This window comes from Trachemys scripta, chromosome 11 (assembly GCF_013100865.1).
Source record: "Trachemys scripta elegans isolate TJP31775 chromosome 11, CAS_Tse_1.0, whole genome shotgun sequence".
NCBI classification, from domain to species: Eukaryota; Metazoa; Chordata; order Testudines; family Emydidae; genus Trachemys; species Trachemys scripta.
In genome coordinates this window covers 8,836,174-8,859,233 of record NC_048308.1, presented here as the reverse complement: position 1 = coordinate 8,859,233, position 23,060 = coordinate 8,836,174, and the positions used below count along the sequence as shown (strand labels likewise).

Here is a 23,060-nt window from a genome sequence, read left to right as displayed (position 1 = left end):
CTGCTTCTGGGAGCTGTTTGAAGTAAGCGCCGCCCGGAGCCTGCACCCCTGACCCCCTCCCGTGCCACAACCCCCTGCCCCAGCCCTGACCCCCTTGGTCCCACCCCAGAGCACCCTCCTGCACCCCCAATCCCCCACCCCAGAGCCCGCATCCCCAGCTGGAGCCCTCACCCCCTACTGCATCCCAACCTCCAATCATGAGCATTCATGGCCCACCATACAATTTCCATACCCAGATGTGGCCCTCGGGCCAAAATGTTTGCCCACTCTGTGTGGAAATAGTGGATTCCCCTAGACCTATCTGCAATAGAAACAACAGATGTAAGGGATTTCTTGAATGGTCTGATTCAGTCCAAGTAAAAGGCCAACACACTCTTAACACCTATTATATGGAAGGTAGCTTCCTCTGTAGACTGATGCAGCTTAAGGAAAGAAAACTGGAAGGTGAAAAGTCTGGTTAATATGAAATTCAGAAGAAATTTTAGGTAAAAAATTTGGATGGGGTCATACCTTCTCCTTGGAGAACACATTAAATGGAGGGCCTGCTATTAGAGTCTCCATCTCCCCAACCCTCTGAGCAGAAGTGATGGCCACCAAAAAGGCCATCCTCATAGACAAATATAACAATGAGCATGTAGTGGCTCAAAATGCTGTTTCATGAGATGGTTAAGAACAAGATTGAGATCCCAAAGTGGAGTAGGATCTCTAATTTGTGGAATAAGATTAATAAGAGCTTTCAGGAACCTCACTGTGGTCAGATGTGCAAAAAATGTGAAACCTTCTACTGGTGAGTGGAAAGCCGTTACTGACACTAAATGAACCTTGATGGAACTCAAAGAGACCCGATGTTTTCAATTCCAACAGTTAATCCAAGATTGTGAAAGAGATGACTGGATAGTTGAAAGATGATGGTGGTTACATCAAAGATGATATCTTCTCCACTTCTGGAGGTAAGCAAATATTGTAGATTCCTTCCTGCTATTTAACAGCACATGTTGTTCTTCCAATGAACAAGATGCCTCTAGACCAGAGTACCACTGAGGAGCCATTCTTGGAGTTGTAGAATGTTCAGATTGGGGTGAAGTGTTCAACAAGCATTCTGAGACAACAGTTGAGAACGGATTGGGAGCCGCCACAGAGGATGAGAGATGAATCTGATGAGGTAAAGGAAACCAAACTTGTCTTGGCCAAGTTGGTGCAATCAAAAAGACCCTGACTTGGTCCTGCTTGATCTTGTTGAGAACCTTTATAAGCAAGGGAGTTGTTGTATACACTTAAAAAGATCCTTGGGCCATGTAATGAGAAAGGTGTCTCCTAGACATTGGGGATCGAGTCCTTCTTTGGAACCGAATTTTCTGCACCTTGTGTTGGCTGCAGTGGCAAAAAGGGCAACCTTTGGAAACCCCTCAGCTATGAATATTTTGTTGAGGACTTGCAAGGCCAACTCCCATTTGTGATTTAGGGAGAAATGTTTGCTGAGATAGTCTGCCATGGTGTTTTGTATACCTGGGAGGTAAGAAGCCAAAGTGACTATCTGGTTGGCTATCCACCAATTCCAGAGCTTTACCACTTTGGTGTAGAGTGAGGAGGAATGTGCTCCTCCTGGATGATTGATATAATCCATGCAAGCTATGTTGTCTGTCATGATCTTGATTGATTGGGGAAGAAAGTGGAGGCAAGCATTTCTGACTGTCCTTGGCTCCTGCAGATTGATGGGCAAGTGGATTGTGTTGTGACCATTTGCCGTGGGCTGTGTGAGGAAAAATGTGCTCCCCATTCCAAGAGGGAAGCATCCAGTGTTATGACTGTAAGGGGATTCTGGGTGCTATGCATACACATAATAAGAAACAACCTTTGCCCGCTCCCAAAAGCATACAACCTAAATAGACAAAACAAAGGGTGGGAGAAAGGAGGTGTTGTTATCCTCATTTTATAGCTAGGGAGCTGAGATTAAATGACCCCTCAAAGTCACACACAGAGTCCATGGCAGAACTAAGAACTGAACTCATACCTCTTGAGTCCCAAGCCAATGTCTCAGCCACAAGACCAGTCTTCCTCTCAGGTAGTGCTATTGAGATTTTTGGGTGAACAAAACTGTATTCAGTAAAAAACAATTCTATTGACACACAACCTTATAGTGAAAAAAAAATCAACACAATACTAACTGGTAAGTAACACTATCAATGTGTAATTCCACGGTTTTATTAGTCAATAGGCCTATACTGTTACCAAGCATCCACAAGGAAATGGATTGCCTATAACCCAGTGGCTACAACACTCATCATCTGCCAAACACACACACTCTCCTCCTCTTCAAATTCTTCCTTCTTTTTTCTCATCAATAATTCTCACCTATCTCCCTCCTCTTCTGAACTAAAACAGCAGTGCTTGATCCAAAGCCCACTGAAGTTAACAGAAGTCTTTCTATTGCTTTGAGATCAGTCCCTGTGATGGAGCATACTCCCCACATTGGCCCTGAGGGGACTGAATTAGGCCAAGTGGGATCAATCCAGCCAGCTAGGTTGAAAATGGGGGAAACAAACTGGAGGAAGCTAATTAGAACTGTGAGGGAACAGGCAGGACTTAAATAAAGTCAGGAAATTAGAAGCAGAGGATGCTGCAGGGAGGTAGTCTGCAGTCCTTCCCTGGGAGAAGGGAGTTGAGAGGCTGGCAAACCCAGAGGAGTGGGAAGAGCCAGGAGGTGAGGAAGAGGCTCAGGGAAAGGCAGCATTATGCAGGAGAGAATCACACTTTGGCTGCTGTTTAGAGGGTCCCTGAGCCAGAAATCGGAGTAGAGGGCAGACTTGGGCTCCCCTACCAGCCCCTGAGGGAGTGGCACCTGGGTCAGTGAATTGGAGGACTGCCTGAGAATGTTGGTAAGCAGGGACTTTGATACACATTTTCTCCCAAGAAGGGGAAACCACACCGTGACCTGGCCAGAAGGCTGAGCCATGAAGAAGATGCTGCGGATCCTGGAGACTGGGGCTGTGGGGAGAGAGAAAGACAGAGTGCAGAGCGTCGGCTGTGCAGGGGGCGCCCCCTGTGGTGAGTACAGCACCCATCGGAGTCCCTTATAAGGTCTTAGTTGAATCAAACTAAACTTCTTTTCAAAGCAATGTCTTTGAGAATGTTTCAATGTTGATATGACACCCAAAATTAATATTTATTTACATTTTCCAAGTTACTGAAAAATACTGGCAAGAAACATGAGTAACCATTTTAATGTCAAACAAGCAGTATGGAAAATAACACACCTCCACAGTAAAATTCCAGTTTTAAAAGAAATTAAGTGGCAGCTATGTTATGTTTACAAGTGTACAGTGGTTTAAACTCTATTTAAAAAAAATAAAAATATATCACATCAGAATATTGCATAAAAAAGTAGAATATGCCCTAAAATAAAAACCAATTTTAAAAATTGCAAAAGTAAAATGCATACAAACTCCAGTAAAACTGAACAGTCTTACAATCTGAGGATAGTTTACAAATCCATACCCATACACACACACAAACCCTCTTATGTTTCTATATAAGTCAAAAGAAAACCAACTGTGACACATTATTAAAAGCCAATATTTCCAACACATATACTTGTTTCTAAAATATACAGTTGAAGACGAACATTGTAGGGCAAGCAGAATTTTAACCCAGTGAAAATCCTGCTCAGAGACAGGGGGCCAAATTCAGAGGCAGTGCTTTACATTTGCCTAAGCAACATACAGGAAAGTACAGTTAGTTAAAGAGTTTGGGATAATCAGAGAGCTGTTAGTGAAATTTTGCTGGGTTGCCATTTAATGATATGAACGTAAAGCCCCATGAGGCAAATTCTTGCAACGTGAGAGAGCTCACTATGCTTCTTGCCAAGGGCACTGTAACATGACTCATCAATTTTCAAGAAGCTTCTCTAATTCTTAAAATGTCTTTGTCTCTTTCCTGACCCATACATTTGACACAGATTTAAACCCAAGGTAGTTGTATTAAGTTCACAGGCAATTAGAACAAATGAGGACAATATCAAAGGGCAATCAGAATTTCAAAACCAATTCAAAGGTCAGTTAAATAACCAATGGGTATGACAAGCAGCTCTTAAAAGGTGACTTTGCAGTAGAAGAGCCTATGAAATATAGGCACTGCTGATACATAGCTTAAGATAGAGTGGCTTTAAAACCAGATGACCCACTCACCCTCTGACACCCACCCACCCATCATTCTCTAAGATCATCGATTCATGGTACACCATCTTTTCCGATCAGTTTGCTTTTGCTGAGGTTACCCATCCTGTCAGAGGCAGTTCTAAATGTATGGAAATATACACTTATATGCCATATATGGGGATCTGATCCCAATAATGCTGTGTGCTCTCAACTCCTGATGACTTCAAAGAGAGCTCAGTAACTCCACAGTTAACTCTATGTTCTCAATAAAAAGTCACTTTAATAAAAACCTGAAGAATATATAGGAACACCTCATATTAACAGTATTTTGCAGCTTAGGGCTAGTGCCTTCCATCAGAGGATCTCGAAACTCCTTACAAACAGCAATTTCAGCATCACAAGACCTTAGTGAGGTAGGGAAATATTATATCCATTTTACAGCCGAGGAAACTGAGGCACGAAGAGGTTAAGTGATTTCCCCAAGATCTCAGTTTGTCAGAGCAAGTCCTGACTCCCAGTCCTGTGCTTTAACAACAAAAGTACCCATCACGTCTACATACGGACCATCTACAAAGGAAAATAATTTATTTTGACTTTTACATATGGTGGAACTAAGGTTAGAGGGAATGCCACAATCTAGGGGAAAGCTCTGAATAAGAACAAGTGTTCTGAATAAGAACAGGTGAAAGTCATCCATGAAAATCCAATACTCATTATGAAATAGTGAAAAAATTCACTGAAGCAACATAAAGAAAGTATGAGAGAGTAGGCAAGTGAGGAACACAGGGAAGACAAAACAAATTTATGTTTACTCTCCCATACGCAAGGTCAATTACTTTCTTCTAAACAAACATCTCAAGGATGACTGCCGAATGGAAGCTTTAACAATTAACCCAGCAATCATATTTCCTGAAGTGTTATGAACACACAACACCTGTGCAGGGAGTGAGGAAGAAATACTGATGCAATAAATTATGTGTTTATAAATTATTTCCAGGTCCAAAATGGAAAAAAATCAGGCAAGCTTTTCAGAAGTGATTTGGTTTTGGGGGCTTTGATTTGTGGGTGCCCATCTTGAGACACCTTAATGACTTCCAGGGGAGAGTGCCAAGCGCTTTCTGAAAATCAGGCCCTTTAAGAGGTCTCAAGTTGGGTTACCAAAAATGGAGACACCCCGTATCACCAGTCACTTATGGAAACCTGGGCCATTGCATCCATTCACCATCTCTTCTGGACCAATATCTACCACAGTGTTGCTACAGATATTTTCTGCAATGTTGTTTTCTTTTAATGAGTATTAAGCTGTAGTGTTCACTTTGCTTAGAACCTGTATGCAAATCTAGTAAAAAAAGAACAAGTGTGCAGTGATGTGGGATCATGGAATTCAGAAGAAATTTATGTCAGAATGCACGGTCCCAGACATAGCAGTGATCCAAGATTAAAACAGGAATCAAAACGTCTGCACAAATACTTACTTTTGCTTGTTAAAACTTCAAATAAAGATGAATTTCGCCCTTTATTTATTATTGTTTCATCTGCCTTAAAATGCCAACTGTAAATGCTGTAAGCAGACTGACAGGTTTTGATTTCACTGTGGCCTCTGTATCCTCCACCGATGTTACTTAACAGCAATACTCCTTCATGAGTCAAAATAGATATTTCTACACCTCCTAAAATAAGAAACTTAAGTGAGGCTTTTTCACGTTTTATGGATGCTGGGAGAGCACCACTGCCCAAAATACGAACCAGCATCTCATCAATAAGAGCATCGACTTGCTAAAGACAGACAAATAAGGTTGATCAGAGTGATGTGGGTATTGTTATAATTTCAGAGTTTTCCTCTTTATGATAGCAAGGGTCCTTGACTCTGGTCCCCGTCATTGGAAGTTTCTGAGAACAGGTTGGACAAACACCTATCAGGGATAGTCTAGGTTTACTTGGTCCTGCCCCAGCGCAGGGGGTTGGACTAGATGACCTCTTATGGTCTCTTCCAGCCCTACATTTCTATGATTCTACTATATCAGGGATCAGCAGCGTTCGGCACGCAGCTCGCCAGGGTAAGCACCCTGGCGGGCCGGGCCAGTTTTATTTACCTGCTGACGCGGCAGGTTTGGCCGATCGCGGCTCCCCCTGGCCGCGGTTCGCCATCCCGGGCCAATGGGGGCAGCGGGAAGCTGCGGCCAGCACATCGCTCACCCGCGCCGCTTCTCGCCGCCCGCATTGGCCCGGGACGGCAAACCGTGGCCAGTGGGGGCCACGATCGGCCGAACCTGCCGCGTCAGCAGGTAAATAAAAGTGGCCCGGCCCGCCAGGGTGCTTACTCTGGTGAACCGCGTGCCGAACGTTGCCGACCCCTGTACTATATCCTGGACCCATTGAAGATAATGGCAAAATTCCCATTCATTTTAATGGGGTGAGCTTTTAGCCCTATGTGATTTGTGTAACTGCCATTTGCGAGAGAGAGAGAGAGAGAGAGATTACACTGGTACTTTACAAAATTTAACACAATGATATTCAACACAAAATTCTAATGACACCAGCTATACACACTGTACATCCATCCATCAATGGTGTTATGAATTTCTGGCATTTTCACACCAACATAGTAGTTAACCTGCCAAACAATTACAGTGAATTATATTTAGATTCTAACCAATCTAATAAAACATCCAAAAACAGCATCTAAAACCAATTGTTTGCCACAAAGTAGTCAACATTTTTCTCTTAAGTTTAAAAAAATGACAATGAGAAATAGCAGATTTATTATTAAATTGCTACTCTCACAGCTTTATAGGATGTCAAAAGCCCTAGGATAAAACATCTAATCCCTACTCACATATCAGTCAATTCTCACAAATCTCGTATCGTTCCCCCTTTTTGGTAAGAGCCAATATACACACACAGATCAACTTTTTTCTTCTTTTTACAATGTAAGAATATGTATTCACTCTTTGCTTAGTCCAAATGTTCTCCATAAACACACACTCCAGGTAATACAGCTCCTTCAAGATATCCCTTTCTTACATGCAACAATGCATTTGGTAAATTCCCAAGTTTCCAAGATAGCAGTTACTACATGGAAACTTGTATTAGCATTACTATGTTTCTGTTTTCCCAACAGAGTTACCACAAAATAATGCTCATTATTTGCAAGTTACTTTGCAATTCACACATGTCACTACTGTACAGAAGACTGCACAAGGGACAGTGTGTCTGACAAATCTATAGGAGTCTGATCTTAAGTGGTGCAGAACATCAGCAGGTCACACACTGAATGCATTCCTCACTGGGTTTGATGAGAGCTGCTGGTGGTCGCCACTTCTTGGAATCTAGTCACAAGCAAGATCATGGTTACTAACATGGTTCTACACAAGTACCTCTTTGAGCATCAAGAAACCAACTTTTAATTGTATTTGACAAATGTAACCTGGTATTTCAATTTTAAAGTGCCCTACAGAGAGACAGGACAACATCTCTAGCCCATTTCCAAACAATTGGATCTGTACAAAACATTCTCTCCATAGCACTGTGGATGCACGAACCACATAGATAGGCTGAAATTTGCCCAGACACGAAGGGATTTAGGACCCCCAATATCCATTCTTTTTAAATTCCTTAGATGGCTTTGAAAATCTCAGCTGTAGCATATACCAGTGTACATTAAATACAGTATTACACAATTTCCTCCTTCATATTCTATGGATACAGGAACTACATATATAGTTTGTATCTGTATATGCGCTATATCCAGTACAGTATATTACAGTACCTAAAATCCTTGGATTCTGCACTTTATGTTCAGTGATTTTCTTTGAATATCGCATAGATGCCTGGCCAACCCTTTTCTTTAGAACTGAACTGGGAATTCAGAAAGCTCTGCTTCCATGGTACTTGTATGGACACACATTTAAGAGAGAAAAGGCCATAAAGGAAGGAGAAGGGAAACAAGAGGGAGGAAGTGGTGAGGGATGGGATGAGGAGGGAAGTGAAGAGAGACAGAAAATAGGGATGGAAGTGAAGGCCAATCCTTCTAAATCTTACCTACCTCATTAGCAGCAAGAGAAATAGTACAGCTCAGGAGCCAGCCAAACGAAAAAAGCAGCATAGCTGGAAGTTGAATTTACAGTTATTATGGAGCCAAGTGAAAAACTGAGGAGCAGCCTAGAACGTAACTAGTGATTTAAAACAAAGATCTATTACAAGAGAGGAAGGGGAACTGCACAGCCTTATGGACTGTAAGGTGGATAGAAAGCTGGCTAGATGGCCGGGCTCAACGGGTAGTGAGCAATGGCTCCATGTCTAGTTGGCAGCCGGTTTCAAGCGGAGTGCCCCAAGGGTCGGTCCTGGGGCCGGTTTTGTTTAATATCTTTATTAATGATCTGGAGGATGGTGTGGACTGCACTCTCAGCAAGTTTGCAGATGACACTAAACTGGGAGGAGTGGTAGATACGCTGGAGGGTAGGGATAGGATACAGAAGGACCTAGACAAATTAGAGGATTGGGCCAAAAAAAACCTGATGAGGTTCAACAAGGACAAGTGCAGAATCCTGCACTTAGGACGGAAGAATCCCATGCACTGCTACAGACTAGGGACCGAATGGCTAGGTAGCAGTTCTGCAGAAAAAGACCTAGGGGTCACAGTGGACGAGAAGCTGGATATGAGTCAACAGCGTGCTCTTGTTGCCAAGAAGGCTAACAGCATTTTGGGCTGTATAAGTAGGGGCATTGTCAGCAGATCGAGGAACGTGATCGTTCCCCTTTATTCGACATTGGTGAGGCCTCATCTAGAATACTGTGTCCAGTTTTGGGCCCCACACTACAAGAAGGATGTGGAAAAATTGGAAAGAGTCCAGTGGAGGGCAACAAAAATGATTAGGGGTCTGGAGCACATGACTTATGAGGAGAGGCTGAGGGAACTGGGATTGTTTAGTCTCCAGAAGAGAAGAATGAGGGGGCATTTGATAGCAGCCTTCAACTACCTGAAGGGGGGTTCCAAAGAGGATGGAGCTCAGCTGTTCTCAGTGGTGGCAGATGACAGAACAAGGAGCAATGGTCTCAAGTTGCAGGGGGGGAGGTCGAGATTGGATATTAGGAAACACTATTTCACTAGGAGGGTGGTGAAGCACTGGAATGTGTTACCTAGGGAGGTGGTGGAGGTTTCTTCCTTGGAGGTTTTTAAGGCCCGGCTTGACAAAGCCCTGGCTGGGATGATTTAGTTGGGAATTGGTCCTGCTTTGAGCAGGGGGTTGGACTAGATGACCTCTTGAGGTCCCTTCCAACCCTGATATTCTATGAGTCTATAACACAAAATGCAGCATGACTGTCCATATTCTAGTGGCTTTGCACATATCAGGGCTAGGAAAAATTGCTCTTCTGGATTTCTACAGGAAGTAACTCAGAGTCAAGAGGGGACAGGGAATATTGTCTTTTCTCAGAGTATTTTCCTGTTAAAATCAATTACAGTTATGGTCAGAAGTGTTTGATATCAATCAATGTCAGTACTCACTGAAAGTTAGAGGGACAATTAAAACTAAGTTGCTCTTCCAAAAACTGATGTGCTTTTTTACTGCTAAATAATAAATATGAAATATTTTATATTTCATTTCTGAATCTTTTCTGGGACTACTCAATATTAATATATAAGCAATATTTAAACCCCTCCCATTGTCTCTTTCGGTGAGACCTGATTAACCAAGATAACTTTTACCTTTACAAACTCAAAAATACTAACAGGTAGCCTGCTCTGGTAATCGTTAGTCAGGCAAACTCTCATTGGCTTCGGCTGGATTTCTACCTGAGTAAGGGCTGCTGGCTTGGATTCAGTGGGGGAGAATGCTTTTTGTGTAGTCAAATGAAGATTGAGCTATTTTAAAGATCATGTCAAAGTGCATTCTAACTCTAACAAAGCCACAATATTTTATATTTCCCCCATCCTCTGTCCTTCAACACATTCTCCCCCACCTGCCACCCAAAGATATGTTGATCTGATGAAGTCCTCAAGTCTGAAAATTCATTTCTATTTATCATAGCAGCAGACTCTTACCTATGGGAGAACTTCTTTATATAATTGGGATCTGCTCCTGTAGTTCTTCCTCAGGCAAAAGCTCCATCAGGCTCAAATGGGAATGCTGGTTGAGTAAGGACTGTAAAGTGGTGGCTTTTGCTAAATATAGTAGAACATAACTAAGAAAGCTGGATGGTTAACACCTTTGTACCAATCAGCTGGTGAAGACAGTAAAAGGATATGTCCCACTGTACTTTGCCAGTTTTCTTCAGCAGCTTGAACATGCTGATTAAATTTATTTGGGATATCTCAATACAGATAGCTCCACTGTCTGACTAGTGCCTTTCAAGGAATAACTCTGATCTTGTAATAGCTGATGTAGCCAATAAACAAGATCACAACATCCCATACTTGCTATGGTAAATATGCCCATTTCACTGAAAACAATAAAAGCAGATGATGTGAAATAACTGATTTCATTTTACTGCATGAATACAATTTTGAATTTAAAATGTCAATAAAATATTCGCTCTCTACAGAGAACAGACAGAACAAATGGATACATAGCTGAAGGGTAGTGCACAGTTCAGCTTTTATTTTTTTGAGTTACAGTGGCTGTATTACTCAGGAGTGGCAGAGCAGAGCCCCTCACAGGAGTGGAGTGCGTTTGATTCAGATTTCTCACTGAAGCAGAACATCACATGCCAACACCCTCAAACATGTATATATCCCTCTATATCAAATAGCTACATTAAGAAAAGACATTCACCCAGTGAAATAAAACTCATGTCACAGTTGGTATATGCGTGCAACTTCATTCACTGAAATTATAGCTTAAGTTCAAACAGTGGCATACCACCATCCAAAGACACAATTTTTAAATAAACCTATAAACACACTCTACATACAATATTTATATATTATATAATTATATACAACATATAAATATTACACACACACACATACATCTGTACATATATACATGTGCACACACACACACATTACACAGAGTACAGGAACATACTCAGAATGGAAATGCCGTAAATATTTTTGAAATGAATTATAATAATTCAGAAATTACTAATCAGTTTAAAATTGTGTTAAAAAACTACTCAAAGTCTCTTAAGTATCTCTGTTCTAGTAAGGGCCAGACTGACCACAATTTTCTGCTTGGCACAGTACTTCCCAGGTTATTTCAAAATTCATGGACTCACGAAACAAAATATTCCACATGATGTGTCATTTCGCTGCTAACAAGGGCACCTCACAAAGTCCAAAGACATTTCAGAAAAATGCCACTTTTAAAGAACTGGATATTTAAAAAACATTACTTAGTATCCATAATTGTAAACTAATCTTAAAAACACACATGCACTACAAAACCTACTAAAACTAACCTTACTGGGGATTCGGCCCTACACACCTACATTATTTAGTGGCATGAAATTGGGGTTCACAGTATTCACTGGAGATGAAAGAGAAGTATAGTGGTGGCCATTACATCATCAACATTTATCAACAGAGACATCTGAGATACCATTGTTCTTTCCTATTCTAAGCATATGGAAAAACTGCAGAATTTCAGTGCTACTGTCAGCTAAGGTGACTTTTAGTGGCAACTACTGTGTAACTAAAACTGCACTCATCATTCAGTGCACACTTGTTCTGGAGTGAAAGTTAAAGATTTCTAACAACAGTGCAAGGACTGCTAAGATTAGTCAATATGGTTGAAAACTCAGGTACCAAAGTCTTACCAGAAATGGCTTTATTAGAACATAATGTAGTGCAGCAAAACCATATCATTTTAGCTTATGTGTTTGCTGGCCTTTTAATATTTAAATGTGTTACCTATTTAAGTTATAGATTTTTTTTAAAAAAAGGTTATTCACTATTCGTATTCTGATAGAAGATGGAAAGATTACTGGTACCTTGGCATCTCTTTAAGTGGTTTGAATTGGCACAGAAAATCTGTACACTTAATAGCTACAAGTATTGTTTTTTAAATAACATATCACAGTTCTGACTTTAGAATATACACATCAGATATAGTCCACTTGTGTATTTTAGGATACTCTTATTCCCAACTGAAGTACCACACTGTTTCTCAAGTCAGTAATAAAGATCAAGTCAAGAGATGTTTTAAAAAAATATCTTCTTAGTCTGGTAAAACCACATTAAAAATTTTGTAGTTTCTTTGCTTTTTCCGCCATACAACTGTGCAATTCCAAGCAATTTGCAGAATGCCATATCGATTTCCAGTCTCTCTCAAAACTCTGTCAGTTCTGTGCTATTAAACTGAGACAACGACATCAAGATAAAGTCTATCATAGGATTCCCTGAAGCAAAGAATAAGGAGTAGGCTGAGCAAACATGATCCTGGGAGGCACCAGTTGAACCAGGACAACTCTGTAAAACAAAACAAAAAATGCAGTTTCAGAAGTTCATATAACATCTCCACCGTCAAAGCAATCAGGACTTAAATACTGGAAACTAAAAGTTTAACTGATGGCTTTGAGCTAGCTCTGCTCTAATAGCAAAACAGTAACAATGCATGGGATTGACAGGTGGATGAAATATTTTATGAGATGTTATGGATTTCTTTTTTTAAAACCTCAATACCGTTAATTTAATAACTTATTAATTCACCTTTCATAGATTCTAAGGCCAAAAGACACCATTATGATCATCTAGTCAGACCTGCGGTATAACATAAGCCACAGAACTTCCCCAAAATAACTCCTAGAACAGAACTTTTAGAAAAATATGAGGAGGTTACTTACTTGTACATGGAGGTTCTTTGAGATGTGTAGTTCCTATCTGTATTCCACTGAGAGTTATACGCATGGGCCATGCACCCGGAGCTGGAGAGTTTCAAAGTAGTAGTGTCCATTGGTCTGCGCATGCGCCCTTGCTCTGCCTCATGGTTTTGACCAACGTGATAAAGGGTGGGGCACACTGATTGCACCTTCAGTTCCTTTTCCACTGCAAATCGAATAGATCCCCAGCAGAGGGGAAGGAGGGCAGGATTGGAATACAGACAGGGACAACACACCTCAAAGAACCTCCAGTTACAGGTAACTGGAAGTTCGCTTCTTCTTCGAGTGAAGGTCCCTATTGTATTCCACTGAGGGTGACTGACAAGCAGTATCTAGTTGGGAGGGTGCAAGGAAGAAGATGGCATTGTGGAACGGAGAACAGCCGCACCGAATGAGGCACGCATCGTGGAGTCTTGCACTAGGGCATAATGGGTAGAAAAGATATGTGCTGAACTCCATGTGGCTGCCCTACATATGTCAGTTGGAGCCAAGTGAGTCTCAGGAGAATGCTCAGGAACATGACCCGAAGGCAGCAAGTCCAAAGCTGGGGAGTGGGGTCTCTGATGAGGTGATGCACCAGGAGATGTGGGACCTCACCTCATCTATGTCAAACAGCTCATGAGGACCAAGAGCTAACTTGAGCTTCCCTAGTTTCAGTGGCATGCACTCCACAGACAAAGCCGGGGCCAGAACCAGGGCCAGAATGGAGGATTGCCTCTGAACCAATGATTCCCATGACTTTGGGAGTATCGATCCGGAAGGGGTATGCAGTTCGGTAACTGGGATCAGAGGATCCAAGGTTCTATGTGACTTTTTGTTGCGTTTACATGCCATGGAATGCGCCACTTCTCCATGGTTAGAACCCATGGAGAATGCAGCATCCTTCATGGGTCTTGAGGAAGACTTACTGTCATGCTTATGCACGTTTCCTTGCCTCACGGCTAGGCCCCGGCACGGGGTCCGAGGTGCTGGTACCAGCGGAACCGGACTGGAATGCCACAGTAGGAGGTGCGCTCCTTGATACTCAGGTCAATATACAGGGAGAGAGGGGTTCCCCAGCCTGGATCCAACCGCGGCCTCATGGCGACAGCTGTGAGGTGTTTCTTGAGATGGAGAGCCCGGCCTTCCTGCGTATGGGCAGGAAGGAGAGACAGATACTGCACCTGGATGCGACATGGGCTTCGCCAAGCAGCAAAGGCAGTGTTGGTGCTAGTCACTGATGGGAAATGAGCAAGGGCAGGAAGTGCAGATCTTGAACCCTGGCATCTTCGACATAATCCAGTACCCAGGTGTGGGTGCTGATGGGGAAGAGGGCAGGAAACCGGCAAAAACAGCATCCCCAAATCCTTAAAATCCTAAACTACCACTAAAACTATTACAAAAATAACAAAACACTAACTATACAAGAATAAAACAGTCTTTTCTCCTGAAATTAGGAAAGAGACAAGAGTCTCTGAGTCCGACCATGCGGTGGTGAGAAGGAACTGAGGCCGTGGTCGGACTGCCTGACCCTTTATCACTTCAGTCGAAACCACGAGGTGGAGCAAGGGCACCTGTGGACCAGTGGATTTTGAAAAGCTCTGGCTCCGAGTGCATGCGTATAACCCTGAGTGGAATACTATAGGGACCATCACTCAAAGAACCAATATTGATTTAAAAACAGTCAGTGATGGAGAATTCACTATGACCCTTGGTAAATTGTTCCAATGGTTAATTACTCTCACTGTTAAAAATGTATGCCTTATTTCCAGTCTGAATTTGTGTGGCTTTAACTTCCAGCCATTGGATCATGTTATGCTTTTCTCTGCTACACTGAAGAGTCCATTATTAAATATTTGTTCCCCATGTAGATACTTATAGACTGTAATCAAGTCACCTCATAACCTTCTCCTTGTTAAGCTAAATGGATTGAGCTCCTTGAGTTTATCGCTATAAAGCATGTTTTCTAATCCTTTAATCATTCTCATGGCTCTCCTCTGAACCCTCTCCAATTTATCAACATCTTTCTTGAACTGTGGAAACCAGAACTGGACACAGTACTCCAGCAGTGGTCACAGCAGTGCCAAATACAGAGTTAAAATAACCTCTCTACTCCTACTAAAGATTCTCTTGTTTGTACAGCCCAAGATCGCATTTGCTCTCTGGGCCACATCACACTGGGAGCTCATGTTCAGCTTATCCACCATGACATGATCCATCATATCTTTTTTGAGAGTCACTGCTTCCTAGAACAGAGACCCCCCCCCATCCCTCCAAGTATGGCCTACATTCTTTGTTCCTAGATGTATACGTTTACATTTAGTCATATTACAACACATATTTGCTTCCGCCCAGTTTACCAAGTGATCCAGATTGCTCTGAATCAGTGATCTCTGTCCTCTTCATTATTTGCCACTCCCACAATTTTTGAGTCATCTGCAAACTTTTTCAGTGATGACAGTAGGGAAAAGAAAATCAACCTTAAATAGCAGTCTTATTGTTTCGTAGGACTTGTCTACACAAACGATTACATACACCATGGAAAACTGCCATAGTCTAACTATTCACATACACCATGGTGACACGTTAACCATTAATTAGAGCACTTTGATCTAGTCCTCTCTGAAACAGAACTAGCTCAAAGTGCTCTAGCAAACTGTTAACACATGGCAGGATATACCCAGCTAGAGCTGGATAGTTTCACACCCTATCATGCCATGGTCTGGTTGTTAGTGTACCCAAGCCCTTAGATTTCTACTGGCTAAAATATGAAAAGGATAATAAACAGCACTTTGATTATGCATTAGTTCAGCTATACAGTTTGGACATGGAAAGATAGTTTCTCAACAGAAACTTTTCTGCAGTAAAACTATCCAAGTTATAAAGGTCCCAGAACAAACTCTCAAGAGACCTCTTTGTAACCATTAAATGTAATGGGTAAGAGCTCTTAAGAGCGTGTGTCTTGTAGGTTTGAAGAATCCTCCCCATTGATCAATATTTAATTATTAGTTTAGCCATTTTAATCAGAAAGCAAAGGCATAGCAATTCCTTTTGTTTTAGTATTTTGTCTCTGACATAAGTTACTGAAGAAGCATCAGTTTTACTGGAGATGGTCTTTTGCCTCATTCAATATTTCTACAGAATTCTAAATGCTCTCTTAAGGTTTAGCAATCATATTAAAGGCTCCAGCAATGCTGCTTAGTTTAATCCATAATTCATATGGCTAAAGGTAAAGCACAATGTGTGTTCTGGAATTCAAAAACACAACATCAGAAAGCTCGAGAAACCAAACCCCAGAAAATGGCAGTACAAACCCCACCCCCTAAAAACCCTGTCTCTATTATTGTAGTAAACTTAGACGTGCCCCAGTAAAACTCTTCGCTGGTTTAAGTAGAACTGCTGTATGCCCAGAAGTTATCAGAAACATGCCTCTCTAACATTTTCCTCAGAAAACTATACTTGTGCTTAACTAGACTGAATATAATCTAAACCAAACATCTAAAAAGGCTGAGAATTTTATGACCTATTTTAAACTTTCTCTTTTTGTACTACAAAAAATCAGTAGAGCACTAGTCAATTCATGCTAACACATCATAAAAAGTCCAAAGTTTAAAAAAAATAGAACACTGAAGAAAACATTAAACAATATGCAGAGACTGGGCTTTTGATACTAGAATACAGTGCTAAGAAGTTAGATAAGGGATTCTAAAGTCTTAAATCTCACATTCTAATAATCTGGATCAGAATCTTCAGTCTACTAGAAAACTCTAAGGACTGGCTCCCCAATAGCCTTGATAATTGGGACACTAATATCAGAATATGAGGAGAGGGGAGACATCAGAATGAAAACTAGTGACTGATCATATGATTTGAAAGTGAGACAGAGAGGCCTAGAATTCTAGTGCACTTCAGTTGGAATTATAGTAAAAGATGTATGAAAATCAAAGGAGAAAAGACTGATTTTAAAAAGGAAGCATTTTTATTACAAAATCATTTTCCATTTTCAATGGATTTTTGTTTTGGTAACATAGCCAGTAATTTAATCAAATGGACATTGATCAACCCTTAGAGATCAGATAAATTATCACACTTTTAATAATTTGAGACACTGCATCATTGAGAATGCATTATCTTGAAGAGGACAGTGTAACTCACTGCTTCTTCCTTTGGCAAAAAAGACTACAGCTTATGCTTTTTTCCATGTTTACATTCACGTGTATTTATTGACATTCTTTATGGAAAAAAGTACTAGAATATTCTAAATAATGGTCCAAACCTGTGATTTATCCAACATGTTACTGCCATGTTTTGAGGTATTACTGTAGAATACTATAATAATTATTTTTAGTAAAATGACCTCAGACCCATTGATTTGGTACAATGTACTATATCCTAACACTCAATGGAAAATGAATTCATAACACTGGACTTTCACTCTCATTTAGAAGTACACTGAAAATATTTCAAATTTGTTTTCTTTCATCTTGCCAACTCATTTGTGAATATTGGAAACAATCGTATTTGTGTTAAATCAGTTCACATCCACTACTATTCTCAATATAGATTTGATTAAATCATTGCAATTTGAAAAAAGTTTCCTAAACAAACATCAAATTACTTTTAACTGGTAGATACAGTCCCATGTTTGAAAAACTGTCTTTTAATTTCCAGGCTACAAATGATAGTTTAAATTTCTATCAGCTTGCACCTACAAAATAATAGTTAGAAGGTAGAATGAATGTATAGTTATTCCTTTTCACAATTAATTGTAGGTAGAAAACCAGAGACTATGCTGAGACATCTGATTCTGGCCAATAATTTAATATTTTTAATTTCAAAATACAGTTTACTGTGAAGTTTACCACTTTCCTCTTGGCTGGGAACATTTTAATTAAGAGATGTCTTGACAATTAAACTTAGAATTCATATAAGGTTTTATATTTACAAAGTAAACTACAAACATTTTGGTTGAAAGTATTCTTCTTGTACCAAGAAAGAAAAATTAACCTTGCTGATTTCTACATATAAAAATAGCAATTTGTAACTTTAAAAAGAAGAATTAGTGAGGTTGCAGGGTTTTATTCTAAACTTATCTAGATTTTCATATTGTTACCAGAGTAACTCGTATCTAAATGCAAATATAACCTGCAAGATATACCACTCAAAATTACAAGGACACATTATGTGAGCAAATAAATAATACACAAGAGATGAAAATAATAAAGGATCTATAAAGCATTTGTTGGAAATATCAACACAACGGACTACCTTAACATATTAGACCACTACACATCATCTATTGCCGTATTCTGACTCAGAGCAGTGGCTAATATCTTGTGAAGGTAACTCTCTCCCACCATCAATAATTCACCCAACCAGGTGTTCAATGATAAACATTGCGGGAACGGAGGGGAAATTCTTTTCTGCCCACCACCGGCGAGCAGTTTATACCCTGAAGCATGAGATTGGATTAGGTTTATTGTTATTTTATCTAGCATAGCTACAAATGTTATTAATGGCCAGAACATTATCCAGTTCTTTGTAAAAATCCAGCCATCATGTTTATCTCAATAGCTTCCTGCTGCGGTGAGTTCTATGCAAAGTCTGGATATCTGTTTTCTAACTAAAGGATTTCATTCTTCGATTGGCATGCATGTAAAGACAAACAATTACAGGCCTTTTCTCCCACTGATGTGCAGGAGATTTATGCACAGAATTAGCATTAATGGGAGTTTGGTATGTAAATCCTCCTCCCACTGGTGCCAAAATAGACCCCTTATAGAATGTCTTCACAGAGAATTACATTTAGTAAATAGCTCATATTTCTTACCTGTATGGTAAAATGTGAGAAAAAACAAAAGCACTCCCATAAACATGTTACTCAAAAAGGTGACAACACCACACGTAATTCCTTCTGGAACAGGGTAGACCGTCTCCACAAAAAGCTCAAAGAATATAGGTATGCTACTATTCAGGAATACTCCGAGCAAGATACAGGATGTGTATAGTGTAGCTACAACAAAAAACAAAAACAGTGGGTTAGTTTCATAGTAGCATTTTGCTATCATATTTCAAACAAAAGATGCCCAGGATATTAATGCTTAAGTAACTGGAAGACAAAGGAGAATCAGACCTATTTTTACCTCTGTGCATCATATAGTGTATAATGTCTCTCTGTTAGCAGTCAGCATTTATTTTTGGTTTGATCATTTCAGCAATTTTTATTTGAATACCAACTGAATTCCTGAAGATACACTGAGTGATTTGGAGTATATTTGCCAAATATCAGAAAACAGAAAACATTGGAAAAAATATTTATGCAAAGAGACATCTAAGTTGAGTTACCTCCAAAGTGAACAATAACTGTTTTATACTCAATTAGAGCAGAAACAATTACTTAACTGAATCAGAAATGAACTGGAAATTAACATTTTGACTCTCAGTTCCAAAGGTCAGAACTAATTTTTGTTTTCACTTTCCAGACAAATACTACTAATGATCTACCAGATACCAAGGCACTGCAGGATTAGCCTCTTGTTCAGTGGTTTTCAAACTTTTGTACTGGTGACCCCTTTCACATAGCAAGCCTCTGAGTGCGAACCCCCCTTATAAATTAAAACACTTTTTGTATATTTAGCATCATTATAAATGCTGGAAGCAAAACAGGGTTTGGGGTGGAGGCAGACAGCTCACGACCCCGCAGGTAATAACCTCGCAACCCCCTGAGGGGCCCCGACCTCCAGTTTGAGAAAGCCTGCTCTAGTTGAAAGAGTAGGTTATTTGTCATTGCAGGACTCTTATTTTTCAACCCGGATGCATAATATTAGAATATGGCAATTTCTTTAATTGGCTGGGGTATTTTGTTCTGTGACTTCTAATGTCACCACACTTCTTCCAGTTTCATGCTAGTATAGATATTTTAGCTAGGAAATCTAGATTTTCTAAAGCTATGCAGAAATAAAACATTTTTCTTTTCATTCAGTAACTCTAAGGATCCAAATCAAGAAAGCACTGATTTCAATGGGACTTAGTCGTGTTTAAGAGCAGTCCTGAATAATGACGGTTTTCTGAACTGGAGCCTCAGTGACATGAAGAGACCTATCAAAGGAAAAGCAAATATGTAAGGGAAAGAATTAGCTAGAAGAAATATTGAGACTGAAAAGAACAAATAAAAGGTCTAGAACATTTCTTGGCGGTTCTGTAAGAGCTCCGGTGATATGAAAAGAAACATCCTTGGGATGCAAAAAGTCACCCAATTGCTAGGAAAAGATTTCAAATTTTAAAGTATCTTTACCCTGTGCTGTAGCAGAAGGATGATATATGAAAACTGAAACTATACTACATTAAAAAATCCATCATGGAAAGTGGAGAATTGAGAAAGCTGTACTTCATCTTAAATTAACCATTGCTCAATTTCTCAGCTGAGAAGTTGTTAGTAAGCAGGAGACTTGGCTTAAAAAAATTCACCATTTGTCAAAATATGAGGTATAATGAAAGGCAGAAAACAAGGCCTTAGGAGATACAGTAGAAATGCCTATTCATCAGCTCAGTCATTTGATGCGGTTCTGCCAAAACACAGACACGTTTTGGCAGAACACAAATTCCAGGGATTTTGCCTGGAAAAGGAGGGAGGAGGGGAACAGAAAAAGCTGCCAGGAATATGATATAGTGGCAAAACTTTGGAAGGGGACTGATCAGGCTGGCCTCTATATGTTTTTAAAAGGCCTGGATGTCACTGTCTCTCTCTCTATGAGAAACCGTAAAAGCTTTTCCAGCTCCTGTAAATTCTTTTATAACCAGCTGGAGGATGGAAGTCAGAGGAACTGTTCCAAGATAAGTTCAGAGTTCTCAAAGAGTGAGAACAAAATTTAGTATCCTGATGCCAACAGGCTCTTGTATCTGAAATTGAATGAGTAATTCCGCTGCCATGATATCCACAGAATCTGCTGCAAGCTCTCATTGATATTTTGAAGTTAGTAAATCTCTCGCACAAGTCCTGGTTCCATCCAGTAGCACAGCCTCTTGCTTTAATCCCTGTTAAATAAGCAGCCATCAATGATTCAGTTTTCTAATTTGTAGCTAACTATTTTAATCTTTTTTGATACCAGCAAAAAGGGATCTGGTAGTGGCTTTTAAAGCTGCAATATCAGAATAGAAACTAACAGGTCTTTTCTCCCCCCAAAATTCAGCTGGATAAATCTATGGACACCTATTTAGAATTAAAGTGAGATTCTCTAGTACTTTCCAAAGAGAAAATATATAAGGAACTAGTAACTATTGGGAAGAACTTCAGATGGTGAAAATACATTAACCATACAGTTTTTGAGAAATTTTGCCCCAAATTTTAAATACTTGTAATTTAGCCAACCAGTTCTCATGAACTTTGAGAACTGTGTTCCTACAGTGCAGCTTGTTTTACACTACACACTTACTTCAGTCTAACTATGTCACTCAGGGATGTGAAAAATCCACACCTTAAGTGACATAGTTATACCAACTTTAACACGGACCCCCAGCCCTCCTGTGTAGACAGCACTATGTTGGCAGGAGAGCTTCTACCGCTTACATTGCTACTGCCCCTCACTGAAGTGGAGCTATTAAGCTGATGGGAGAGCTCTCTCCTGACGGCTTAGAGCATCCTCACCAGACACACTATAGTGGTGCAGCTGCGCCAATGTAAATTTGTAATGTAGACCTGCCCTAAATCTCAAACAACTCTCAGATGGAAAAGAAATCAATCATTGCTAACTGAATAGTGAGCACCAGTGTTGAACACTAAGGCACAAGCTACATGACTTGGGAGGCTCTAATATAATCAGGTTTGCTCCAGGACAAGCTGTACATCTCCAGCAGAGGACCGAATGAGTTTGCTATAGTGAGCTCCTATGAAATTACAAAAGGTCCTAATGCTGATTCTGCTGGAGAAAAGGATGGCATGGTAAAGTAACTAAGATAGTCCCTGAGTTTGGAGGCAAAAAGCTTCAGCTCCTCTCATAAGCACCAGGTGGGATGGAGTTGTCTACAGAATTTTCCAAATAGCACCTTCTTATTCAACTAATCTATATCCTGTATGTTTTCCAAGTCACTTTTGTTTGCTTTAGTGACAAACACAGATTTTTATATTACAGTGAGCAATGCAGAGTCAGCATGTCACCTTGAAAGACATTTACCCTCAATCACCACAGCATTAGCCAAGATACTGGTGTATTTCATTATTAGGCCTTGGCTACACTTACCCGGTAGTTCGACGGGTGGAAATCGAACTTCTGGGTTCGACTTATCGCGTCTAGTCTGGACGTGATAAGTCGAACCCGGAAGTGCTCGCCGTCGACTGCGGTACTCCAGCTCGCCGAGAGGAGTACCGCGGAGTCGACGGGGGAGCCTGCCTGCCGAGTGTGGACCAAGGTAAGTTCGAACTAATTCGAACTAAGGTACTTCGAACTTCAGCTACGTTATTCACGTAGCTGAAGTTGCGTACCTTAGTTCGAATTAGGGGGGTAGTGTAGACCAAGCCTCAGAGTAGATAGCATTGCATTTTCCTATTCCAGTGGCCTATCTAAGTAGGAACTTACGTGGCCCTCATTGCAGCAGTAACTGTAGGGAAATGCTGCAGTATTTCAACATGCCATCATTTGGTATCTCTGAAAATTATAAGTACTTTAATGCTGGCAACCACCACATAGAAGTGCAAAGTGGGTTCTTCTCTGCCTCGTTCACCCAATACCAAAAAGTGTCAGCTGTACTGACTTCAGAATCTTTACTGCTGTGAAAAATAGTTATAGATAAGACTGCGAGTCTGTCATGGAGGTCACAGAAGTCATGGATTCTGTGACTTTCCGGGACTTCTGCAGCAGCCGGTGCGGCTGGCCTGGGGGCCACCTGAGCAGCTCAGGCGCACCGACCACTGCTGGGCCAGTCTCAGGCCACCACACCCCTTTCCCCCCAGCAGGAGTTTGGGCATGGGAGGGGGCTCAGGACTGATGCAAGGGGTTGGGCTTGGGGTGTGGGAGGGGGTGAGGGCTCTGGGTGGCATTTACTGCGGGTGGGGGGACAGGCTCCTAGGCAGAGGCGTGGCCAGGCAGCTCTGCGCACTGCCTCTGCCTGCAG

The 23,060-nt window shown here is 40.8% G+C and overlaps 1 protein-coding gene across 1 annotated transcript in view; it reads right to left on the bottom strand.

The window, feature by feature from the left end:
- Positions 1-12,138: 12,138 nt before the first annotated feature.
- Positions 12,139-23,060, bottom strand: part of SLC49A4 (solute carrier family 49 member 4) — a 127,157-nt gene continuing 116,235 nt past the window's right edge. Inside the window, exons 8-9 of the mRNA XM_034785220.1 lie at positions 18,784-18,966; positions 12,139-12,564 (exon numbers count right to left, since the gene is read on the bottom strand). Of these exons, the coding sequence (XP_034641111.1) occupies positions 12,449-12,564; positions 18,784-18,966 (299 nt within the window). The 3' untranslated portion in view covers positions 12,139-12,448. The remainder of the gene's footprint in view (positions 12,565-18,783; positions 18,967-23,060) is intronic.